Raw genomic sequence first — 27,569 nt, forward strand, 5'->3', positions numbered from 1 at the left:
ACGTATGCAGTGGAATGATAAATAAATCTCAGAGAATAAATGCAAAGGTTCTGGCCTATAATTGTCCTATTTTAGTTCGGTCAGCATTGAGCAAAGGATTGATATGGCCTACTGCAGGGAAGCCGACAAAGGGGTTTTTAAATGCCCCAGGCCTGGCCAAAGCTGTCACCTGCCCTGGCCTACTGTTCTGTATGGATATATACCGTAGGTGCTATAGGTACTCAAGTCACAGGAACATTTTTTTTGTTGATCAGCTTAGGTGCCCTCGTGCCACTTCTGTAGGTGAAATCCTTCGCCATGCCGTTAACATTAGCTGCTCCCTCCAGCGGGGATTATCCTCTGGCACGGAGAGGGTAAATTTGGCTCTTAACTTCTGGTACGCCGTGGTCCTCTTTTAGATGCGATCAACACTAATCCTGTTTTTCTTAGCTTCCCGGCTTTCTCTGCACGGATAATTGATTACGTAGGGAAAACACTTCTTTTTTTCTCCTTTGGTTGTAGGAATGTGAGAAGCTCAGGGCGGATTATGTGAGATTTTGATTTTTGAATTTACTAGTTGGAGTATTTTGCAACAGACAGTGGAGGTGTAGTGGCAGGTGGCAAAGTTAGTTTCTTGTGCTGTAGGTGTTATGCATATTTATTTGATTTATAATTAATTAAATTGTATGAACTCATTTCATTTTATTTATTCTTTGTGTGTTTTTTTAGTCCCGTCACGCACATGTGCTATTTCTCTGACTGAATGTATCATTGCATCCATCCATCTTGCATTACCCTGAGCTGAGCGTGCTGAAACAGAACAAGCTCTGTGTGTTTAAATAGAAAGAGATAAACAATTGGTTTGCTTTGGGTCTGCTTCCCCTAGTCTATAACATGTCTGTGCCCACACGGCACCAAGATGTAACTTACTCTTGTCTTAACATGTATTTTCATATATTAATATTAATTAATAAAATGTAGGCTATCTATTTTAATTATTGGCAGCATGTAGCACCCCCGGCACAGTCTTCATTTCACCCCATGTAAACTTCAGTAACACTTTAGAGCAGGGTTCACATTTCAGCCACTAGCACATGCCGTATTACTGTCTTGATAAGTGATGATCAAGAGTCTAATGGGTCCTTATTGTGATTATATCAAAGACAAGGGCCTTATCGGTAATGAATTTGTGAATACACACCCCTAACAAATATTTTATAATACATGTTAGGGCTGCACGATTATGGAAAAAATCATAATCACGATTATTTTGGTCAAAATTGTAATCACGATTATTAATCACGATTATTGATTTTTTGCCATATTTCTGGCCAGAAACACCAGCCTGTCAGTATGTTCTGGCTTCAAGGACGCTCTCAAAGGTAGGTCACTATTACCACGATTAAATCACGATTGAAATCACGACTTCGATTTCAAGATTTTATCACGATAACGATTATTTTCGATTAATTGTGCAGCCCTAATACATGTGTTATAAGTCATACACACACAGTTAAGAATGTATTAGTGGATAACATATAAATCCTATTCTGAAGTGTTGCCTAAATTACTCTTGGCTAAATGAAACACTCGCACTTGAACTTGAGGGCAAGGCAACTCATGTTGCTGTTGCCTCTGTGGAAGCTGGCTCAGTGGTATGGTGTGTGGTGTCCTTACTGCAGCGTCATGATGTGAGCAGGGCTGGATTGGCCTTCTGGCATTTCCAGATGGGCCCCTATTTTTAAAAAAAGGGGGCTCACGAGGGTGTGGAAGCCACCGGTAAGTCAATTTTGCGCCATTTAATCATGAGGGGCCCCTTTTAGGCCATAAGTGCCCGGGCCCTATTTCTCCACCCAGTCCAGCGCTGCTGATGTGTTTAGGTTCTCTCTCGGCTGGAGACGGGTATTTATAGCCCATGCGCCGATCAGCTCCAAAGGTGAGCCGGCTCAAATGAAGGCTCCCAAAAGGCCACGTGGCTTAAGAAAATAAACAGCCATCAGCAGCCAGCAGCCAGCCACAAGGCATCAGGCATCATGAAACCTTAGATTGTGGATTGTGACCCACATGCATGCAGACGACAACGTCTGCACAGCAGGTTTACACTGTGTGTTTGTGCTTGAATGTTGTTGGTGTAGTGTGTGCGTGTGCGTGCTTGTGTGTATGTGCGTGCGTGCAATGCATGTGTGTATGTGTGTGTTTTGGTGTGTAACAAGTATGTAAGTGTGTGTTTTTGTGTATGCATGTGTATACACAGTGTGTGTGTGTGTGTGTGGGTGTGGGTGTGGGTGTGGGTGTTTACTGTGGACTGGGTCAATGGTGTCATATCCCATTGACGCATAATTCCACTTTGTTGGTGGTGCTCCAGTGAAATCACTCCCGGACATAAAAAAAAACGTTTTCCAAACTTATGACGTGTTTATTTTTCCAGAGCAGTAATTAAGACATTTACTTTGTGCTTGCTGGCGGCATGTTATTGCTTTAATTAATAGCTCAAATTAAAATGCATTTTACTGTAGAGAAGGAGTGATGTGATAGTGGCCACCGAGTGCTGGCTGGCGCCCACCCCTCACCAGCTGTCCCTGTCACACTACCAGGGACTCTTTGGGTTAGTCACAGCCTTGCCTGATTACCATCGACTTTCAAATCACTTCGAGACTTGCTCTGACCAAGAGCATAACAAGTAACATTTCCCAAACGGCATTGTTGATCCGCCTCCCTTCGTTTGCTTATGGTTGTTTGCTTCCTGACAAAGTGGGAGGAGTTCCCGATTTTTCGGGAGCTCAGAAAGTGCTTGCTTTGCTCTTTAACTGACTTAGTAGCAACGCTGAAGGTGTTACGTCACTAGGAGGGCATGGCCTGGCTAGTCACAGCCACCCTAGCTAACACAACGAGGCGTTCTGATGAAACGAAACAAAATGAAACGGCTCTCCCATCTCTTAGTCTTCTTGTAAAATGTATCCCCAAAGTCTCAATAGGCTACCATAATCACCATCATCCTGTTCGGACTTTGGTGTTGTCAAAGATTCTCCTCTAGGTTCCTGCCTTTTCAGCATCTCTGGTATCATCACGTTGGGTTAGTCTGACTTGGGTTAGAAATGAAGCATTATAGAATGATGAAATGAAGCAGCGCTCCCATCTTTCTCTCTTCCTGCAGTGCAAAGTCCATCCCAGAATTCACAGTATGAAGTATCACGACCACGACCCAAAGCATCACGACCTCCCCTCTCAAACACTATCTTCAGTCTGAGCATCTTTTTGTTTTGCCTTTTGTATCAAAATGGCCAAGGTCGGCGAGAGTGAGCGATTGAAAAGCCTCCCTCCCTCTCTCTGTCACATTCACATCATCACGTTGTAGGCTACTGATGAAGACCGTCTGGTCTCCAGGAGCAATGCTGGCGGCCACCCAGCAATTCACAAATGTTGCCAGTTGGTCTGAGATTCTAAAGTAGCGAGTGCCGAGCTGCTCCGCTACCATGACAACGCGAGTGAGGAGTGAAGTGCAGTGAGCTGAGCTGAGCTGAGCTGAGCTGAGCGGCTGGAGAGAGGAGGGAGAAAGCCGGTGGTCTGCCTTGACATCCTACAGTACTACACACATCGGCAAAGTATCCTACATAAGCTTATTGTATTATACCAAGGAGGAAGAAAGCCAGTGTCCTGCCTAGACATCCTACACACATCTGCAAAGTATCCTACATATGGTACTGAGGAGGAGGAAAGCCAGTGTCCTTCCATGACATCCTACAGTACACACATCAGCCAAGTATCCTACATATAGTAGTAGACAGTACAGCAGGAGCCACTTATTTTTTCCCCTGCCATGTGCGTACCATGCAACTTCCATGACACTTACAACAAGTTGTTTTAAGATAGGGGTGTAAATCACAGCCTTCATGACAATACGATATGGTATCGATTTCTTAAATCAGGGATTCGATTTTTTTTCGATACTTAAGAATTCCCCACGATACGATGCGATTCGGTTCGATTCGATTTTTCCCAATTACTTTTCCACTACTATTGTGTTATGGAGCTAGGTCATTGCACAGGGGCCAGCGATTCGATTCTTTTCGATTCTTAAGAATGCCCCACGATACGATGCGATTCGATTAAATCGCCGGCCAATACCTCCGATACATCGATACATTTCGATTTTATTTACATCCCTATTTTAAGATGGACCTTGCAAGGAGAAATCATGGTGCGGTCAAGAAAACATGGTACCAAATTACTGCCTCCTACTGTATAGGATGTTAACATAGCCCTAACCTTTAACCCCTAACCTCTAACCCCTAACCCATAGGGTCATTACTGTAGCGTGCTGTAATGGCTTGGTAGGGCCAGGGCTGGACTGGTAATCTGGCATACAGGGCATTTTCCCCAGTGGGCTGACAGTCCTCCGGGGCCGATGCTGTTGTTTTTTGTTTATTTGTTTTTTTCCTTACAGACTTGTCCTCAATTTCTATTGGCTAGCAAAGTGGACTGAGCTACTAATAATATAATAGAAAAGCAGGGGACTGTGTGGGGACTGGTCTATGATTTAAAAAAAATGCCCTGGCTGGGGCAACCTAAAGGGTAGAATAACAAGTCCGACAGGCGGATAAAGATGCATCTGTCTATTCACTGCCGCCTTGTGGACACAGGAGGGAATGACAATTGAAAGAATGCGTTTCAGACGGGCCGACATACAGATAGACAGACCGACAGATGGATGGACGGACATACCCTCTTATAGAGATGCTAGGAGGCATCTAAAAAGGCAAGACACACACCAGCCTGGTGGGGAGATGCATTGAGTAGGCCGTTAACCGACGCCAAACGTTTTTAGTCACACTGCTGTGTGTTCTGTTGTACTTGTGTAATTAGGCAGATGGACTTGATATGCTAGAACTTTCCACTGAACAGATTTGCTTCTCTCACAGGCACATGTTGCCTTGATTTGCTAATGATTTATCTGAAATAGGTTCTGGACATAGACTGAAGCTGGACACAAGATAATGCACTTATATATATTGTGTTTTTTTTTGTTTAACTAATGTTTGCATCATATCAATATAGATATCAATATAACCTTATTACACCAAGTATTACACTTGTATGTAATGTATGTAATGTATGTGTGCTGTATATGCCGTTATATTTCGCTTAAGATGATGATTGATTGCTCTTAATTTGATTTAATTATAGCTATTTGTCTTTTGCCTTAGGGTATAACTGAAATCATTTTGCTTGAGTACACACATAGTGACATCAATAGTACGGAGAATAGAGAAACGTAAATTGAATGTAAGACGTAGCCTCTTAACCCCTTAGCGCAGAGCCTATGTTATAACCTTAGTGTCACCAAAATTGTAAAGGCTATGTCTTAATCTATTACTTAAGGCTCTCGGCACTGTCATAGCAATTTTGTTATGGTGCAGTTGACTATTTTCAGCCGATAGTGAATAGGGCCGCCGGCGACCCCATCTGCAGCAAGAGGCTATTGTGTGCCGTTTCACCAGTGAAATGCTGTAATAGTCACTGAAAAATGACTTGATCATTGTCATTCTGGTAACAGCTAATTTATAACAGGGGCCAGGTCTTACTATAGGATAACAATTGAGTTGTAAGTACAGTATTCAGAAAAGTGTTTCTCGTAAAATGAAAAATGCAAATTGAGTGACAGACTTAACAATGGAGTTGTATGTACAGCATGAAGATGGTATGACTGCACCCCCAGGGAGTGATTCCCATTGTTGACGTGGAGCGGGAGAGCTGGGGAATACTATGGGATTTGGATCGAGGTGGCTTATTTTAGGCAGTGGCCCACTTTCCATCAGTTTAGGGCCCTACTTTGATCTACTGGTCAGGGTACAAGTGCTCTTCGAAGTGGGCCACACAGAGTGGGGAAGAGATAGTGGTTTTTTTTCCTCCTTACATGACTCATCGCCATGTTGTACTGTATATGTTTGTGCGTACTTTGACTGCTCTCTGTCAGATTGTGTAGGCCATGTGCGGTATGTTCATCCTTGTTTTGACCTGCTTTCTTTTTTATGACATTTACATTACATTGCATTTGGCTGACGCTTTTTAACCAAAACTACTTAAAATCGAGGACATAATCATAGCCAACATCACCAGCAGATAAGAAGTGCACAGGAAATATACAGAATAACAAGTGCTGGCAGATGCAAAGGGGTTTCAGTGTTTTTTTCTGCTTCCTTCAGGAGATATGCGCACAGTGATATGTAGAGTGTCCTTGGTCAAAAAGGATATTTATACAGAATCATTCATATCAAATGCAACACAATATTTATTACTCAAACACGTGACCTCACACACATAATAACTAAAGCCATCAATCAATGACAATACTATATCATCACATAAGGCATATAAAGCTTTTTGAATGTTGTATCTTTTATCTTGAATATCAGATCAGTGTATTGGTTGGAAGCTGCCCTTCAGATGATCTGCCATACCAGGCCTCAGCCAGATCCATGGGCCCTTGTGGAGGGCGGCTGCATGTCTTGAAAGTGCTGAATTTTCAAACATTCCCAGAGACGGGTGGTAATAATAACCGTTCCCTATAACATTTGTCAGGTAACCATTAAGGCGGTAAAAAGCATTTACGTCTGTGCCTTTCCTTTCCCGCTGAGTGCAGCAAAATGGATGGGTAGAATACAAATGTTGCGTACGTTTATCTGCTTCAAAAGCCCATATCCCCCATTGCCGAGGCAAATGGATGGCTACAGATGCGACGTGCTTCCAAACCCTGTCTCGTATTCCTGCAAAGCGTAGTAATAATACTAAACCTGAGGGCATCTGAGGACTGCCAGTGTATTCAGTTCACAGCATGCGGATCGCAGATGGCAAGGAGAGATGATGAGGCTTGTCAGTCAGTCAGTCGTGGCCGAGAGCCGGCTGGCCGTTAAGTTAAGACCCTCTCTGCCGCTGCTGAACCGCTCACTGCCTCTCGTACTGTACCGTACTGCACTGCATGATGAGGTCAGGAATATCTAATGCTCAGGGATTCGTGTCTTGTCAGACTGAGTTTAAAAAAAGTAGGGCAGGCTCCATCATGACCAAAGCCATGAGAAATGCCTTATCAGTAGTGTGTCAGCGTCAGGGCCGGATTAAGATGGCCTGGGGCCCCTAGGCTACAGGTCGCTGTGGGCCCCCACAGAGGGCAAATTGCATGACCAATTTACCAAGACTGTCATAATTGTGAACTAGGAATTAAGGACAACATGTCTACCAACTGTACTCAACATGACAGATGAATTTGTCAATATTGCATTTTGTCACAATTTCGCAATTTTTCACTTTTGGCCAATTGGGGCCCCATGGCAGGTGGGGGCCCCTAGGCTGCAGTCATATCTAGCCTATGCGTTCATCTGTCCCTGGTCAGTGTAGTGCGGTGTGCTCGTTGTTATGGACATTGCAAGCGTTCCTGCACTCAATGTAGTTTATTTTATTTTTTTAGGGGCTTTTGTGGCTTTACTGATGACAAGACTATGACAGGAAGACAGTTATGTTGTAGAGAGAGATGGGGTAGTGTTGGGAAATGAGTCAGGTTGGCCTCAAACCTGAGTCCCCCATGGGCATGCAGGCCCATACTTGGATGGGTGCCTTAATGTGGTACACCACAGCAACCCCCCTTTAACTCCTTAAAGCAGGGACTATGTTATAACCTTACTGTCACCAAAATTGTAATGGCTATGTCGTAGCCCCTTAATGCACGCCGTACCTCCTGTGGCACGCTGTAATAGACATTGAAAGTTAACTACTATAGTACTACACTACTATGACAGTGCACAGGGCCTTTAGTAATACATTACGACTTGGTCATTGCCATTCTGGTAACAGCTAATTTATAATGCCCTGTTTTAAGGGGTTAATCTGTTATTTAAGGCTCTCGGCACTGTCATAGCAATGTTGTTATGATGTATAGTTGAGTATTTTTTAGCAAATAGTGAATAGGCTCGCTGGCGGCCCCATCTGCAGTAAGAGGCTACGGTAGTTTTTGTGAGCCTTACATTTGTCTCTTGTCTGATTCAAGGGATTTTACTGTTTAGGCTGTTTTAGTGTAGTGTTTTATTCCGGCTTTTTGATATCAGAACTCTTGTTGTTAGCATCCTACAAATTTGATCTTGCAATATACTGTGGGGGTGCAACACACAAAATGATGCTTACTTCTGATGCATGACTAATAACATCATATGTCAATGGTGCTCGATTAAGTATTCAGTCTGAAATGATTGTATAGTTTTTCTGCCGCAAAAATCAAAATCAATACCCAAAAAAATTACATCAGAAGTGTATATTTTTATTGTTTACTGCATTTTGGTGTCAGCTGCAGGGCATTTGATAACGTAGCCAGGGGTGTTGTTCAGAGGGGTAAAGTGGGACTGAGTCACCAGGGCCCCATCGTATATAGGGGACTCACACACTGTTTGATGTATGAAGATATATGGCTGGGGGGGGGGGGGGGGTCCATTGGAGCCGATTGTAAGCTTACATAGGGTTCAAATTTGAGACTACGCCCCTGACTGTAGTAAAACATTGTACAATAAATAGTGTAGTAAGTCAACCCTTTACATGGACACAAAGTGCAGTGATTCTCTGGGAAGTCTGGGTGTATCGGATGAATAAATCACATAGTAACCACAGTAAATGTGGAAGATTATATTGACATTGAGTGTCACAACAAACACTATCATATTGCGTGTATATTTTCGATCCACCGTTTAAGTGTGTCAGCCTGTATATACTGTAGTACAATCTGTCTGTTACCGTTAATGTTTTCTTAGTGATGTTTGTTATTTAATACATTCAGCTCTGAAAGGGGCCAAGAGATAAAACCATGCATCATACCCCATCAGCCTTTTAAATAGAGTATTTTAAATATTTAAACACATCTCAAGCAGTGATGTGAAGGTCAGTCAAGTGTGGTGATGATGAACCACGTGATGTGTCTGTCTCCCCACACACCAGTGGCTGTATGACCCTCATACAGGGAATCTGAAGTGGGGGGGGGAGTGGGGGCAAAGGGGTCAGTTGTCCTGGGCCCATGGGAAGAGAGGGGGGGGGGATTAGGTCCTCATTATATTGTATTGAGTTGAGAGACCTTTCATATCACTTTGTCACGGGCCCAGCCAACGCTGCCCTCATACAGAATGAAGAAGCTGCTCTCACGTGACTTCAACAGCATAAGCATCACACATAAATAATATAGTTTTAGTGTTCTCACTACAACACAATGTGAAAGCAAGCAACAAATGCAAGTTTTATTTTAAGGGGTCACTATTACATTGTAATGACGTCATTAGGTACAGTGAATAACTGTAATAACAAGTACTCGTGTTGCACTTAGATCATGTATTTTTAGTATGTTATTGCATGTTATTACACCATTATAGTATATTCTACAGTCCAGTTATTCTCTACCTAATGAGGTACAGTATATCACGAAAGTGAGTACTTTCGTGATATACTGTAAGTAGGCTAATACAGTAGTAGTTTTCAAAAAGTGCGGGCCCAGAGAGAGTGCTAGGGGGGCCGCAGCAGGCGGGCAGGAAAAGCATCAAAATAGGATAAACATTTCAATACATTGAATAACTAATGTACACTAAAACAAATCCAAAATAAGATCAACAATGTTTCCATTAGTTAAGAACTGCATTATAATAATCTGTTGCATCTCTGAACATAAGTACTATTATTGATAAGTTGTTATTATTATTATATATTATAGTGGGGCAGTGACTAACTGACCCAGACTATGGTTGTGAAAGGGGATGCACAAATAAATAATTTGGCACGACCCATGTAAGGGGGGCCTTGGCTGGAATCTACTGCTATATGCGGGGCCTTGCCATGGTACAGTTTGGGAACCCCTGTGCTAAATATCCCTTGTCCAGTTTGCCTTTTTCAACAGAAGAGGGCATCAGAGGACCACATGAAAGGCTTCATCTTGAGCATTGGCCTGTGTAGTAGCCAGACCATCCTCTGAGAGAACGGGACACAAACCATGATTATGGGGATCGCCAGGGCGGCCGACAGGAGGGGGGCAAAGCGGTCTGAAGTCCTGGTCCCAGGGAAAGGAGGGGGACAGAACTGGGACCTCATTACATTGCATGTATTAAGAGGGGGGACCTTTCTGACAATTTTGTCCTGGGCCCGGCCAAAGCAGGCCTTTGGAGTGCTGTTGCAATAATGAGGGGTTGGAATTGAAGCTTGATCTGTATACAGTGTGTAGTGTATGCTGGGGAGGGTGACTGAAGGAAGGGGATAGACCTAGTATGTGTTGGTGTTTTGTTTGTGTAATGGAACACTGTCACTTAAACAAAGCAAAAAAAAGTTTGCAAGAGCACTTAGCATGTGCCCTTCGTTCAGAGAGCCAAAATACCATACCAGGTATTAAATACCACGAGGAAGGCCTAAAGGCCTGGCACATCATTATTTAAACATAAAATTTTAAAAAAGCTTGAAGCTGTTTAAATTTGAAGAGGAGCATGAAATTGTTTGAATAGTTTTTTTTCTGCTGTTTCTTTGGTACTGCTCCCAGTGTAAGAATCAGTGTGTGCGGGCCTTAACTAGCCCACTTGTTTGTGCATCACTCTAAGAGCAGCACCTTTTGTTTTCCTAAACAGCTGTTGCAGTAAGGCAAGGCAAGGCCATATTATTTGTATCGCACATTTCATACACAGATGCAGTTCAATGTGCTTCACAAAAAATAAAAGTAAAAGAATAAGGGCAAGAAATAGAGAAAGAAAACATGAAATACTTGGAATCAAATAATTAAAGCATTTGCTTGGGCCTCCTCTGCATCACTCTCACTGTTGGGCCTAATTACCCCATCATCCTACACAAGACAACCCACCCCACCCATGACTAAGGGCCTCCAGGGGCTACACTGTACAGGAGGGGGCAATGGGCTGTAGTGGGCCTCTATATACAGTATGATGGTGTTAATTCCAAAATTGTGTTTTTAAATATACCACAGATTCGGCCAAAGTGCCCTCCAACCCACCCACCATCGCCTTGGGCCTTTGAAAACAGCCCCCTTGCCCCCACAGACTTGACTTGACTTGAAAGCTTTAATGTCCTTTAAAAGGCAATTTGATTTACAGCACAGCAGAATGTGTGGCATAAAAACATATAGGCCTACAATAAAAAACACATACAGTACAACAAATACACTCAATAAATAGCTTAACATATAGTTACTATGTAAATAAATACATAATAAATACAGACCACTGGTCAAAAGCATCCACTAACCCAATATGAAAGTTGAAAACAGCACCCGCTCGCTCCGCTTATGGGGGCTGCTGTGGCAATAAGCCTCTAGTCTGCATTCATGCTGATGAGTTTCAGGCCAGATGGTGCAGTGACAAGCTGGCTGTGTTATAGCCAAGCACACGTGTAATATTATTTGATTGTGTGAGTGTGACACACACATGGCTCTGCTGCTGTTGCCTGGGCACCATACACACACAGGTTGTATACAATCATCATCATCATCAGTAGAGAAATGTGGAGCGAGCCGCCGGCCTGCCTGCCTTTAAATCCCTACTGTGCGAGGTGGGAGGTGGGAGGTGGGAGGTGAGCATGACGGCATACTGCCACCGAGGCAGCTACTATACAGTACTGCACAGCAACCTTTTGGCATGGGAGCTGCACAGCACAGCACGGCACGGCACGGCACTGCTCCACACCACCACGGTTTGAAGTCCACAGAGTGATGTCACCTGCTACAAGAAAAGACACATATACATGTGCATGCACACACACACACATGCATGCACAAGTACACACATGTGCACACTGTTACAGACACACACACACACACTTGTGTGCACAAATACACACACACACACATACATACAGTACACACACACACACACACATACACACTTATACAGATACAAAAACACACACACACACACACACACACACACACACACACACACACACACACACACACACACACACACACACACACACACACACACACACACACACACACAAACGTGTCTGCGCACACAACACGTTTCAGTTTTAGTTGAGACATAAAACAGTGTATTCCACGTCCTGCTCCAAAAGCAACATGTTCATATGACATTGTGGTTTTCGCAGTTTATTTCTCCTGTTTCCACAATTATGACATACACACACTAATGGCGTCATGGCATGATAATTGATGAAACGTGCAAGCCTGAAAAATAATGTTCAATGTAGCTTGACTGTCAGTGTTTGCTGTTTTTGTTATGATTCCAGTGTTTCCCATGAAACATTTGTTAGTCAGGGTGGGTGGGGAGTTACCTGATGTCAGAGACATGTAGCTGTCATCTTCTCGCATAATGAATAGCTTTAGCGAAATTACTGTAAGTAAAGAAACACCAGAAATTACATTCACAGTACAGTCTTTTCATAATTTCAGGGGACCCACTGTATATATGGGAGGTGATAGTCAAGATGACCACCTTTAAGGAACAGTCCACCTTTTTTTTTTTTTTTTTTTTTAGAAATGTGCTCATTTTACACCTTCCCTCCAGGTAAATAATTGAGTTTTGCCTTTCTCCTGTTCTTCTAGCCATTCTCTGATTCTGGTGATATTACTTCTTAGCATGTATCATTGAACCGAATGGGACCGACCAGCTAGCACCATTCAGTGTTTGGTCCCATCCCATTAAGTTTGCTAATACATGGTATCAAGTAATATCACCAGGCTCTGAGATCGGCTAGAAGAACAGGAGAAAAACAAAACTGAATTGTTTAAATCGAGCGGAGGCGTAAAATGAGCACATTTCCAGAAATGATGGACTGTTTCCTATTAAGTCCCTGGGGGAAACCCTCATTTCGGAATAATACATGCGGGATCACACCAGAAATCAGTATGTAAGAGTTTCCCTTACCTTGACTCCCCTCATATCTGGATTTCCCTTCATAGGAAATATGATTATTTTGTTTGAGAGAGAGAGAGAGAGAGAGAGAGAGAGAGAGAGAGAGAGAGAGAGAGAGAGAGAGAGAGAGAGAGGATTGGATGGTTTATATTTCCAACCTGGAAGGTGGCCATTCCATAAAAACACTAATGTCGGCAACCTTGGTATGCGTGTGCGCATTTCCATTGTAAAAAGTCGCATACTTTCCGACGCGCTGAGCTCTTTCCCCTCGTCCAGCGGTCTGTTGGTCAGGCAGGTATGCCCTGATGTCCAGCTCATCTTTCCAGGGTTAAGGGGAAGCTGCACGGCCTGCTCGCTCGCAAGATAAAACCCCTGGAACCCCCTTCAAGTCTGTTGTCAGTGACTGAATCCCTGTACTCGTTTTTTTGTGTGTGTAATTATTAAATGTACTGCTATGCCAAGACCATGTGTCGTGCGTCATGTGTGAGTGTACACAGTATCATCAACTGCGGTCTGATGGGGTTGGCTCATATGTCATGTGGTCTGATTTGGTTATGACTACTGTGGGACGTAAAGTAAGCTATCCTTAGTTCCTCTGACTTAAAAGAGGAAAAAGAACAGTTCTTAACTTTTTTTTTTCATCTCAGGATGTGACTACTGTTGAGTGTGGAGCATATGGTGACATCAGCTCAATAACAGTCTCTCTCTCTCTCTCTCTCTCTCTCTCCCTCTCTCTCTCTCTCTCTCTCTCTCTCTCTCTGTTTGTATCCCTCTGTCTGATTTGTCTCTCTCTCGTTCATTCTCTCTTGGTCTCTCTTCCTCTCTCTCTCTCTCTCTCTCACCCCCCACCTCTCTCCTCTCTTCCTCATCTCCAGGCATGGCTGATGGGACACATGTGAGGCCCACCTGAGGGCCGCCGTTGCCCTCTTACCCCCCCTCTGGCCTGGCCTCCCTGCCAGCATGTACCGCAGGGACGGCCTGTCGGATGGAGCCAGCATCACCTCAGCCACCTCGGAGGTAAGACACAGCATCCACAGCACATGCCACCCACACCAGGGACTGCTATTCTCTAATATATTTTCCCTAGCGCAAACCCTAACACAGTGATGCACAACTGGATTCATTAGTCATAATCCGGTGACATATATTCCACACATGACCTGGTTTTACCTGTCCAGTTGACCCTTGTCGAAGTTACGTTGCCACTGACTGTGCAGTGTGCACGCATTGTTGGCTCAAACACACACACACACACACACACATACACAAACAGACAGCGCAGACCCTGCACAGAGAAGATATGCCATCCTGAAGTGTGTACGGTTGTAAAACATAGAGATCCTAAAAGTACACGTGTTCCGCTATTCCGAGAGGGAGGAGGCTGTTCCAGAAGCATAGATGTTTGTGGTTACAAGCAATTGAATGTACAAACTAGACTGTAGACATCATCAGGAATGCCCGTGTTTGTGGTGCCCAAGAAGTTGTGTTGACCATCCATTTTCTAATCTCGGAAAAAAAACGCCTGCCTAGTTTGCAAATGTGCTGTCCAACAATGCATGCAGCCCGATTACGTCACATCTGTGTTCAAACAGTAAAGGGGTCCATTCAACCATGATCATTCAAAGGCAATAATCTGGTTGAAATGGACAGGTGAAACCAGGTCAATTGAAATATAACTAATGAATCCAGGCTGCACAATACTGCCCTAACTTCTGAGGCCTGACGGCTTGACGGATCAGGCATATCAACAGGATACTGGGTCTCAAGAACTTGGTTTTCTTTTCAGAGCTGGAGAAGAAGTTCTTAGAAAAGACGGATAGTTGTTTACAACTTACTTAGCGCCTCTGACTAGCATAGCCGGAATGAATGGCACACACTCTCTCACAGACACGTTACCTCATATTCATAATCGCTCCAACATCAGTGGCGTAAGAATTTCCCTCGCCTTGCCTTGCCATGGTGCGTTGGGATGCCAGGCACAGTCAGACAGCCCTGCCTTTTGGGAGAAATCACTTTCAATTTTAGAGGGTGTTGTTTTATCATAGCGCTAGACGGTGTGTCATGTGCCGGACAGGGGGTCTGAGTGTTGCCGAGACAGCCTCACCTAACCTCACCTCAGCCACCTCTGGGGAATAGAACCCCTACTGTCTGCTGAACATAAGCACACTTTGCGTGTGTGTGTGTGTGTGTGTGTGTGTGTGTGTGTGTGTGTGTGTGTGTGTGTGTGTGTGTGTGTGTGTGTGTGTGTGTGTGTGTGTGTGTGTGTGTGTGTGTGTGTGTGTGTGTGTGTGTGTGTGTGTGTGTGTGTGTGTGTGTGTGTGTGTGTGTGTGCGCGTGCATATGCACGCACATATGCATGTGTGTCAGTCGTGATACCAGTGAGGCAGCCAATCAGTTCAGGTTGTTGTTTTTATCAAAGTGAGTGCCAGACTGGTGCCAGAGGCTGCTTAGACTGGGCCAGCTACGTACTGAAAATTGAGCTGGGCAGCCTCTGGTGTTGTATCACCTTGGCCTCATTCAACCCTGTGTGAGACGGCACACTCAACACACAATAACTCCCAATGAAGAGAGAAGATGAACAGCAGTGGAGAGAGAGAGAGAGAGAGAGAGAGAGAGAGAGAGAGAGAAAGAGAAAGAGAGAGAGAGAGAGAGAGAGAGAGAGAGAGAGAGAGAGAGAGAGAGAGAGAGAATGCTACACTCAAGACACAATCACTCAGAAGAAAAGAAAAGAAACAGCAATGGAGGAGGGGCATACATGTAAGAGAAAAGAGAGAATGAGAGGGGGTAGAGAGAGAGACAGAGAGATAGGGAGAGACAAACCGAGAGACCGAGACAGAGAGAGAGAGACTGGTACCTGTACTGAGAGAGGCAGGGGGAGAGAATAAGAGAAACTAAGAGGGAAGAAAGAAAGAAAGAAAGAAAGAAAGAAAGAAAGAAAGAAAGAAAGAAAGAAAGAAAGAAAGAAAGAGAGAGAGAGAGAAAGATAGAGAAAGAAGAGAGGGAGAGATTATGTAATGGAAGTCTTAACTGTAACCCTCCCTTGCAGCTTGTCTCTCCCCAGTGCGTGCTGATGTGTGATGTGTAATGATTTAGTTTTCCCTTTGTTTTGGCCGTCCGCACTTGTCATTTTGTCATTTGGAGGTCTTAGCGCCTAACTAGTCAATCCCCTACAGATCTACAGCTTTGATGGTTGCTTTTGTCTGCTTTTAAGTCACCGTGTATGAAATGCGTCTGCTGAGTTGTAATGCACTTTACTGTAATGTAATAATGCGGCCAATTAAGTCATTTTTAAAGCACAGATGTTGCGGCTCGCAGAGCGTGAAGCAAAGATAGTCTTATCTAATCTGAACGGTCTGTTTATTTGGAAACGGTTAATCCCCTGAGCATTGTTTTGAAGCAGTTATGTGTGATGATGAATGGCGAAGACTTCAGTGGACGACAGGCCCTTTAGCTTTCGGTGGACTTACTTCACTGTGGTTCAGTTGCTAGCTCCAGGGCCGGATTACTGCACAGGCTGGATATGCTGAAGCCTAGGGGCCCCTACCTGACAGGGAGGCCCTGAATTGGCCAAAAGTATACAAATGCAGAATTGCAGATGTGATAATGGAAAAATGATTTTAAAATCTTGCTAATACTCCTTTCCGCAGTTGGCAGACATGATATCCTTAATTTCTCGTAATTATGACACTGACAGTTGTAATTTTGTTGCAAAATTTGCCTTTTGGGGGCCCCACAGCAATCTGTAGCCTAGGGCCCCCGGGCCATCACTTCAGCTCAGCTGAGCTCTACTGCACAGCCCAGACGCCTACTCCTTATTGGCTCTGTGCCGCACCGCATGTTTCCATCCATCCCCAACCCAACAAAGTCTTTTATTTTTTTCGTTAAATAGATATTTTTTAACATTTTTCCATTCGAGTGTCCTAGAACCTCCTCCAACGCTTCTTTTTTATTTTTTGCCTGCGTGATGCAAGGCAACTGTTTCCAATTAGGGAATGTGGACTGATTACAGATCGCAGCCACGTTACTTGTATTGTTCTGGAGTCGAGCGCTGCATTATGTCAACAATAGAACAGAGAGTGGCCGAACCGGACCCAGGATCAACCGACGGTTCTCCAGTCCAGTCAACACAACAAAGACTCGCCGGCGCTCTGGGCGATCTGTTGTGCTTTGCCCAGCGTGGTCCCTTCAATTTCCCACGTTGAGCTTGTAGAGCTTGTGGAGCTGAACTCAACGCACCCTTGTTAAAAGGCTTAGGCTAATGTCCATCGCTGTTATTATGAAACATGAGGAGAGTCTCACAGATGTTCGCAGTAGGATTTTCATAGGTTTTGGAATTGAATTTATATTGAATTCACATTCATTGCTGTGCTGGTACTGATTTGATTATGTAGTTTGTTGATGCCTGAGCCACAGAATAAAATCGAATTACCCTTTATCTGTTTGTGCCAAACTTACTGCGTGTTAAACAACACCTACAGTAGTTCATGGTGGGCCAAACGGTGCTTGTGATATTTCCCCACTTTGTGGCCAGTGGCAACAGAAAGCCTGATTGTCGTTAAAAAAATAGTCTTTTTTACATTAGTGGAATGATTAAAGGCTGACCGTGACAACGGAATGGTGTATGGAGGAGTACAGAAAGCTGCAATCTGTTGCCAAGCTGTAATGGATCACCAGGATGCGTAAGTACATGGGATGGGTACGATACACCTTTTCAACATGTACATGCACTGAGTCCTGTCCTTCCCTCTGACTCTTGGACATGAACCTGTGTGTTAAAGGAGAATTTCAAGCCATTTCAACATGCAGTTGTGTTTCTCACTTGACTATACTTGACTTGTCTGTACCCGAAAATGCATAATTTTTTCAGCCCTCTGAGATCCTAGCCAGCTAATGGGGGCATGAGTTTGTTTACCTATTGTTTGAAACCGCTTTGGTGTTTACATGTTTGAAACCACTTGTTTGAAACATATTCCATAATGATCCCAAGTGTTATACAACATCAGCAGACAGTTTACAACACACTACATTTTCGGATGATATTTGGATTATGGTAAGCGGTTTCAAACAACATGTAAATGATCGCATGCCCCCAATTTGCTGGCTTGGATCTTCGGAAAGGGCTGAACAAAATACTGCTACAGTACTTCAGGTACTGTCTGACAAGGCAAGGGTAGCACGAGCAATTTAACGGCATGTTGAAATTGGCCCGGAATTCTCCTTTAATTTAGAACTTGGAGCACCATGATCTTGGCCTTGGCCATTTGGTGGTGTGTTTGGATTTCCCTGAGCTGAGGGGATTCGTTGTTAGGTTTACAATCCAGGAACCTCAGGGAGCACTTCCTGCTCCAGCACATGGTATTTTGTCACTTGGCCAAGTGTAGAGACGAGAGGCAAGTGTGTCCCAACTCATCCCCCACCTTACTGCTTGCTTGTTTGCCTGGCTATGTGGCTCTCCTGTCGTACTCTAAAGGCCTGTAGTAAGGTCATGCCACTTTCTGTGCTTCTGCAGGGATTTTCTACACCTACTATACTACTGCTACTACTACTACTCTACTACCAGGAGGACTCTAAATGAACACCAGCCAGCTGGCCAAATGCTGGTTAAATTTCAGTTTGGCAGGTAGAAAAGACCAGCTTACTAGCCACTTTGACCAATGAATGAGTATATGTTTGGTTAATGGCTAGTAGATCCCTGACTGCTACTACTGCTACTGCTACTGCTACTGCTACTGCTACTGCTATTGCTACTGCTACTGCTACTACTTCTAATGAGCTTCATCAATATTGTAATAATCCTAATCATCATAGCATATTTCTGCAGCAGAATTCATTCAAAATTCAGCCAAAAGTACTTTGCAAGACCACAGAGGACGACATTCATTGCAGTACATTAGGTCCAGTGGAAAGGAGGTTCAACCAGTGCTACAAAGGGTTGAATTTGTAGTTAAGTTCATGTGTGATGGTCCCAGATGCAGGGCCGGATTAATGCACAGGCTAGATATGGCTGCAGCCTTGGGCCCCCCCAGTTTGGCAATATAATTGCAGAAATGTAACAACCTGCGGTATTAGTAACTTTGTCTGCCGTGTCAAGTAGTTATACTCCTCTTGGGTTGGAATTATGACGCAGTCTATGTAATTTTGTTATGAAATTTGCCTTCCTTGGGAGCCTAAAGCAGCTTGTAGCCTAGGGCCCCGTGGCCTGCTTAATCCGGCCCTGCCCAGGTGATATTGCCGTTGTTGTTGTTGTTTTCTTCCCTCTGCACTGTAGCTGGTTGCTCTCCATGGTTCTGACCCTATACTCTTCACTACAGTACCGATGATCACTGAGGTTCCTCAGCGGATAAGACTCCATTTGTTTTGGCACCAATACATGCAGAAACTACTGTGGGTGTCTGCCTATAAGATTACTGCCGGCAGCAAAAAGGAAAGAATAGCTTATGACAACTCAGAACAGCTGCGGTGGAATTCACCTGAGGTGAATTCGTCATAGTGGTGGGGAGAGAGAGGAGAGGTGAGAGAGAGAGAGAGAGAGCCAACAAGTCTGAGTAAATTCTCCATAATCCGGTTGGGCGTTAGATCTGAACACAGCAAAGCCTGGGTCTGAAGAGAGACTTTTGAAAGGAAAATAAAGGTTCCCAACGCTGTTTGATGCTCTTAAAAATGTAAAGATGACATTTTTTGGGAGCATCAAACAGTGTTACGGACCTTTATTTTTCTTTCAGTTGTCTTATTTTTGGTCCAGCACCTGTGCTACTGATGTGCATGCATTCTCTGAGTTTTTGGTGTGAAGGGAGACTTGCCTTCCTCCATGCAGCTCTCACATAGAGTGTGTGGTGACTCATACAGAACGTCTAGACTAGACTCGACTAGATGCCACTTGTGTCCGCTCAGTGGGGATCAAAAGCCTTCTGTTGGAAAAACGTACAACTGAATGTATGCCCAGTTGGCACTTTTCAGGCCGTAGCTGTAGAGGAACAGCAGCAACGAAAAGGAAAACGGGAGGAAGCGTTCAATCTCAGCTTACTAGACAAACAAGGCCTTTCTAACATTTAATGTTATTGACTGCAGATAGTAGCAGAATGGTAATTTCATTGTAAATGTTGAGTTAAAATGTCTGAGCAGTGTAGCCCCTTACTGGACCTTTCAAGTGCCTATCCACTGTTAGCTGAAAACACTCAATGACATTTTAATAACATCAATATGACATTACTAGATGTGCAGCTACCCACTAAGACACAGTGTTATACGTTAGTTGTTACCAGAATGGCAATGGCCGAGTCGTAGTGCATTACTACGGGCCCTGTGTTATGCCGTTGTAAAGTATTACTTTGGTAATTAACCTTTTAATGACTATTATGGCATGCCTCAGATGGTACGGCATGCATTATGGGGGTTCGACTTGTTCATATCAATTTTAGTGATGATAAAGTTATAACAGAGGCAAAGGGATTTGAAGCACACAATAAGAATGCACAGGATAGGAATCGGATGAGCACATGCAGTGCAATTTAATGTCAGCATAGCAGTCAAACATGGCCTTTGTTACATGCAATGTTATTCGATATAGGCAGTAGCTGAATGGTAAACTCACTGTAAATCTTCAGTAAAAAAACATCCTTACGCTGTGCACGATCACACAATAAGAACACACAGGACAGGAATCAGATGAGCACATTCAACCTCAACTGTAACTCATGTTGTCAGCTTTGCGGTATCTCCTATCTCCTGTCTCCATCTGTCTGTCCTGACTCTGAACGCATCAATGTGTGTTTTTGTTTTTTGTTTTTGCTCTCCTCTCTGCAGTCCAGCAGCAGCCCGGAGTCTCTGGATGGGCCTGCTGTGGACTACGCCAAGAGCTACGATGCTGTTGTTTTCGACGTGCTCAAGGTCACGCCAGGAGAGTTCGCAGTAAGTTTAGTCCATTTTGTGAGCTTTTGAACTGTTTTTCACTTCAACTGTCTGATCAATGCAAACATCCAACCAGTTATTCCAAGCAATTTTGTCCTGAAGGGAAATATTTTCCTATAGTCGATTGCGGAAAATACATTATCCCACTTATTATACGGCTATTTGCCAACATGAGAAAACACAAATAGTTTACCAACACAGTCCAATTTCGCCCCTTCGATTTTGAAACTTCAACTGTCTGATGATCAAAACCAGCAAAGCAGCGTCTTTTTGTCTTGCCAACATGATTGTCTTTGTGTTTAAAGGACATTCTCAAGATGCGTTTTACTTTATATGGAAATTTTGATTTTGAGCCGTATTCAGCAACTGTCTGATCAATGCAAACCTGCCTTGCCAACATGACTGCTATTTTGCCATTACTTTCTCAAGATGTTTTTTTCTTTACCTTATAGGGAGATTCATTGCCCTGCTCTGTGCTGTCTAGTTATAATTGTAGGCTTACTGTGTCTGACGAGTAAAGAAAAGCAAGTGCACACACATCTGTGATAAGTTATTGCCTTTTTTCTGCTGAGTGGAACCTAATCGTTTTCCTTTCCCTGTTCTGGCAGAGTCAGATCACGCTGATGGATGCCCCCGTGTTCAAGGCCATCCAGCCAGAGGTAAGCCCAAACACCAGTGTGTCAAGTTTAAAAGAGATTAATTGCGAACAGTATATCTTTTTTATAGGGTTTTCTGTGTCTTCTTTATTAATGACAAGACAGTTGTGAGTATGAAAGGAAAAGAGTGGGAGAGAGAGACAGGGCAGGGCTGGGAAATTACCCCGCAGACTCGAACCGAGGTCCCGATGAGCATGGGGGCTACACATCAACTCCCTGCTTACAGTTCATCTCAATAAGATCACTCTTTATTGCTATTACACAAATATGAATACAGAGTAACACAATATTGTTGTTTGGCATCTAAGCAGAAGTGCAATAAGTACAGTGTGTGCAGTATGTAAGTTACATCATAAATACAGTATTTACAGATTAAATGCAGTTATTTACAGCTAGTGAAAATTACTTAATAGAATATATAAATCCTCTAAATTTAGTTACTGACTTGGTTTTAATCCGCAGTTCCTGGTAAAATTACGCACAATTAATGGAGATGCACGTGTCACATCAGGACAGCATGCTTGAGCCAGACCACCCAGAGTCCCATTATACATTACATTAAAGGGGGCTGAGAGGTCCGCTTAGCCGTCAGGTTGGATCGGATGGTGAAGGGTTTGCAATGCATAGTGCTCCCAGCACTCCCGTTAACTCAAAACACTTTTATCAGCTGCTAATTGTCCATTCCGAGCTGTCATTATGTCAGCCGGTGTGGTGCCGAGTTTGGATGCCTCCGGGAGCGCTACAGCGCGGAGGTGGTGCGGTATAGTGTGGAGGGTTGGAGGGTATGGTGGTGGTGGTGGTGGGTGAATATTCCATTGCTGGCACAGTGTTGTCCAAGCTGCTGGAGCTGGAACACACTCACAAAGAGTTAGAAAGAAAAAAACACACAAAAAAAAACGTTTAAAGTCTTTGCTAAGCCTCGTGAATATTCCTGGCTTTGGAAAAACATCGGCTGAGCACGATTGCTGCGTGAGCCTCGTAAAAAAGCTCAGCTGGAGCGGCCTCGGCAGCCGGTGGCCTATTCAGGTCACCACGGCGACAGCTCCCCACTCCACTCCGTTCCATTCTGCTCGACTACACACGGCTCTCGATTCGATCCGAGGGCCCCGTGTGTTGTGCAGCACGCGCGAGCGGGAGCGTTACATGATGCGATGTGGCAGACGACATGCTCCCTTCATGTGACCCACACGCCAAGTGACTTGTTCGGGTTCGGGTTCTGGTTCCGTGCCTCAACCTGTGATGCATATGTGTGTTCACGTGGCCCGATATCGAATCCATGTGGTTGGATGGCTGTAGCCTGCACAATAAAAACTGCAGTCTTAATTTAACGCTTAGAGAGTAAGTGAAAGTAAAATCCCCATTGGGAAATTCCAACTCCCATTGTCATTGTGACACAGCACTCTACAGCACACAAGTGAACATGGCACACTGCACACAATGAAATTGCATTTATGCCTCACCCGTGCAAAGGGGTAGCCCTCAATGGTGCCCCAAGGCAGCAGTGCGACGGGACTGTACCATACTCAGGGTACCTCAGTCATGGAGGAGGATGGGGGAGAGCTCTGGTTAATTACTCCCCCCACCAACCTGGCAGGTTAGGACTCGAACCGGCAACCTATGGGCTACAAGTCTGACACCCTAACCGCTTACCCATGACTGCCCTACCCAGTAGACAATACAGTTTAGAATATGTTAAATTGATGCGCTAAGTTTTGAACTAACACTGTATTTTTTACATTGTACACTGTAGGAGCTGGGGAAACTGCCCCAAAGTAGCCAGGGTAATGCCTAGTCAATACAGACATCACTGTCGAGCTGGGGAGGTCTCATGCAGCGATACAGAAACTCCAGAGGTAATGTTTTTGGAAATGTAAATCTTCAGCACCTGGATGAAGTTATGGTGAATAACATGACTGGGCCACAAGCCTAGGGAGTGTCAGGTCAGAGGTGCGTTTTCAGAAAGCAGGATTACAGGAGTCATCTTAATAACCGCAAACCTTGAAGTGGCAGGTTTGTACGCAGGGAGGTATCGCTGGACGTTATTGGGCTCAAGCAGAAATACCGCTTTGTGGAATACTCCGCTTGTCTGTCAAGCGCCAGGCACCCACTATGTCATAGTCTTTGAGGAGCACAACCGTGGCCCACTGACTGTGAAGCATTTGAAGTCTGTTTCCAGTGGAGATATCGCTTTAGCCCCAAAGAGGAAATGAGCACAGACTGTCCAGTAGTGCGTCTACATTTCAGCCGAAGTTTTAGTGCCAGGAAAGTGAAATGCGCAAGCGACTTACCGTACCTTCCATCCACCACAGCCCACAGTCCTGCTCAAACTCTGGCCCTGACTCAGATTAAGACATTACCTGAATAAACCGATTGAACCCCCAATAGGAAATGTGGGATGCCGACATTATTTCATTTATTCATGAGGATGGTTGATGTTTCCAAGGAGGTCTACAATAGGCAGGTCAACATGTAGGGGTCAGTACAGCACGATGAAATTACAAACTACTCAGTCTTGGATGGACTTTTACATGTCTTCCAGAGGTTTTCCACAATTTGTGTGTTCCTGTTCTCCCACAAGCTCTTGTGGTTTGACATCATTGTTATATAGATGATCTCGAAAGTCCAGTTTTCTATAGTCCGACTGCAGTGGTGGTGGGAAAAGCTTGGAAAAAACATGCAGACTCTCAAATCTCTACAAATCTCCCTTCTCAGATTTGTTGAAAGCCCACACGTACTTTACCGCTGGCAACCCAGAGAGCTGTTCAGTCTGCACCAACAATCAACAATGTTGCCTTGGCTGGCTCGGCTAATAAGGTGTGTTTACACGAGAGACAAAACCCCATTAGTCAGCATTTAGAAACATCTCTCCAGCAGCCTCTCGTTAAACAGCCGCTGAAATGTTTAAAAGAAAGAGAATGACGTTAGTGACGCTCTCGGGGCCAGGATTTTTATCCCATACAGTACGCCCAGGGAAGTCGACAGGGGGGGGAGGACAAAGGGGTCAGTTGTCCCCGTTCCCAGGGAGATGGAGGGGGGCCCAGAATTGGATCCCCATTACATCGTATGTGTTGAGAGAGGGGGGCCTTTCAGGTGACTTTGTCTTGGGCCTGGCCAGAGCTGTCAGCGGCCCTGAGTATGTCCACTCTCTCTCTGTTTGGCTTTGCTGCACAAATTCAGCTGCATTAATATGAGACTGATTTGGGATCCATGCAATAAAACTGCTCCATGAAAGTTATAAATTGCTCACCAGAGCATGACAAAAAATTTAAATCCATTACGGAAAAAAAGAAAACTACATACAAAAGGAGAACCGTGCACCGACAGACAAAGCAGGCCCAGCGTGCTCAGACAATGTTTTTCATGGCTGCCATTGCCTATGACCCGCAGAGTGATTAAACTATGATTTGTGTCCTGTTCCTTTCAATATCAAGAGGCTGAGCAATATGGTCTGTCGTCTTTGTTTGACAAGCTATCCGTCCACGTCGCCCGCAATGTATACGGCTGTATTGCGACTCTGACTGAATTGGAAATAATTGTTTAAAGCCAAGATTAAACACGAATGATATCACACTGGGACAGATTAGATGAGAGTAATAAGTAGCCCGTCACGTTTGTGGTGTCTGTCAGCGTCTTGGCATGCCCATCCACGCAACACATGTGCCTGGACGCTGAACAATAAACAGAATTGTCTTCCTGTTCGTAATTTACTACCGCGCTTTATATACAGTAGAAATAAACCATGACGTCAGTGTTGATGATGGAAGTGTGTGGTGTGATCTGATGGAAAGCCAGTTCAGATGCATCATTTGTTTGACACATCAGACCTCTTTCAAGTCCTTCCATCGCTCGCGTGCTAGAGCGGTCACAGTGTGCCGTATGTGTTTCATGAATTTCATTAAGAAGGATTTCATTGACTTTCTGTATGCACCGTTCCAACAGTGTAGTAGTATTCCAAAGTGGTAATGACTGGAGTTTTCTTCAGTCTATAAAATTATTAATAATATTTTTCAATAATAAAGTGCTCCCTCTTTAAGGAGTAGGGGGGGAGTTCTGCCTCTAGATGATTTTATGGTTATGTTGCGATCATCATTATCACCGCTCTGCTTTTCTGATTTTGAGTTTGATCTGAGTTTTCCTCAGTCTATAAAACTGTTAATAATAAAGATTTCCCTCTTTTAGTGTGGAGGGAATTTTGTCTCCGGATGATTGTAGACCTATAGTGCAATAATCATTATCACTGCTCCGCTTTCCTGATTTTGACAGTTATTATAATTATATTATTATTATAGTTATTATAAATCTAATCTCTGCACTGCTCGTGCTGCTTCAGTTACAAATGCACACATACATACTGTACATATCTGACTCAGCTTGTACCAAATGCACACAAACATACAAGTCTGGCTCAGCTAGTTGCGAATGCACACAAACATACAAGTCTGGCTCAGCTAGTTGCGAATGCACACAAACATACAAGTCTGGCTCAGCTAGTTGCGAATGCACACAAACATACAAGTCTGGCTCAGCTAGTACCGAATGCACACAAACCTACAAGTCCGGCTCAGCTGTGGCAACGCCAACAAGCCCAGCATGACTCGTAGAGAGTCATTTTACTCGTTTAATTCCCTGTTTGATATATTGAACATGACTGGATCCAGCCTGCTTTATTTTCTCATGGGTTGTTTTTTATGGGTTCGAGAAACAGGCCGCCGCTTTAGCTGTGTAAAGTAATAAGGCTTTGTGTGTGTGTGTGTGTGTGTGTGTGTGTGTGTGTGTGTGTGTGTGTGTGTGTGTGTGTGTGCGTGTGTGTGTGCGTGTGTGCGCGTGCGTACGTGCGTGTGTGCGTGTGTTGCGCATGGTGCGTGTGTATACATGCGTGCACACATACAGTGTGTGTGTGTGCGTGCGCGTGTCTGTGTGTGTGCGTGTGCGTGTGTGTGCGTGTGCGTGTCTGTGTGTGTGCATGTGTGTGCGTGTGTGTACGTGTGTGTGTGTGTGTGTTAAGATCATGAAGTTAACTGCGTGTGTGTACATGCGTGTGTGTGCATGTGTGATGTGTATGAAGGCCAGAGTCCAGTGAAAGGGTCAAGTAGGCAATCCCCCTGCGACTATGTCCTTAACTGTACAACACATACTCATCACAGATGCTCACACATGCAGCAGTACACAGCTGCGAACACGGACGTAGAGTTGCTGTGTTTTTATTCTGTTTACTAGCCTGCATGAAAAGTTGGAGGGAAGAAGGCCAGAGCTCTGGTCAGAGCTTTTCATAGTGCACACTAGTGGTGTCAACAATGATCGATTCGGCGATCCGATTCGATGCGGGGCATGGACGATCCAGAATCGATCCGGCAAGTTCCAGAATCGATCCGGCAATTTTTTTAAATTTCAATTACTTCCATGGATATTTCGGGAGCAAATGAATGTTAAATTAAATAAAAGCACTTCAAAACATTGCAAGACTGATACAGACTGATACAGAAAACAGCCAATAAATTGTTGCTCAGTATCTGACTACTTCTATTGCCTCATCATGGCTGATTAAACATTTGCTTTGCGTTCAGTAGAAATGTAATGCATTGCAATGCATTGTAGAATTGAATCGGATTGGATCTAATAGAATCTAATCGAATCGAATCGAATCGGATCTACTACCTCCCGATAACACTTCTGTCATCAGCTAATCATCTGTGCTCCAGTGTTTACGGTGAAGGAGAAGTATAACATTGGCTGAAGGGGAGGGAGAGACATGTTTGTCTCGGCTGCATTTTGTTTGCATAACAGTTGTCAGATTAGGACCAGGTGGTTGCTGATCCATCATCTGATCTGATAGCCATCTTGACTCAGTCTCACTGACTTTGACTGTGTGGTGGTCCAGCTATGAGGCAGAGGCTGAGGCTGACCAGGCCAAGTGTCTGTCAGGTCTTCCCTAGCAAATATCTGATGGGCAGGGCTGTGCTCGGAATGGGAGAATGGATACACTGTCAGTGATGTGCAGTCCATGAGAATGTGGAGTAACCGTGACGATGACACCAGGCTAAAGCTGTCTGGATTAAGCTTAGACCGCTGTTTAATATCTACGTATTTATTTAAATATTTTATTTTTGGCAGGCATTCACGATTTTCGGGCCCTCAGAAT

General features: G+C 44.2%; 2 protein-coding genes across 5 annotated transcripts in view; both read left to right on the plus strand.

Moving 5' to 3' along the window:
- Positions 1 to 27,569, plus strand: part of setx (senataxin) — a 1,003,984-nt gene that overhangs the window by 149,913 nt on the left and 826,502 nt on the right. The gene's annotated exons all lie outside the window — the stretch shown is intronic.
- LOC134457895 (ras-specific guanine nucleotide-releasing factor RalGPS1-like) overlaps positions 1 to 27,569 on the plus strand; it is a 143,613-nt gene that overhangs the window by 3,977 nt on the left and 112,067 nt on the right. For all 4 annotated transcript variants that reach the window (XM_063209902.1, XM_063209904.1, XM_063209903.1 and 1 more), the window contains exons 2-4: positions 13,742 to 13,883; positions 20,670 to 20,774; positions 21,383 to 21,433. In XM_063209902.1, the coding sequence (XP_063065972.1) occupies positions 13,827 to 13,883; positions 20,670 to 20,774; positions 21,383 to 21,433 (213 nt within the window). In that variant the 5' untranslated portion in view covers positions 13,742 to 13,826. The remainder of the gene's footprint in view (positions 1 to 13,741; positions 13,884 to 20,669; positions 20,775 to 21,382; positions 21,434 to 27,569) is intronic.

Source organism: Engraulis encrasicolus, chromosome 11, assembly GCF_034702125.1.
Source record: "Engraulis encrasicolus isolate BLACKSEA-1 chromosome 11, IST_EnEncr_1.0, whole genome shotgun sequence".
Classification (NCBI taxonomy): Eukaryota; Metazoa; Chordata; class Actinopteri; order Clupeiformes; family Engraulidae; genus Engraulis; species Engraulis encrasicolus.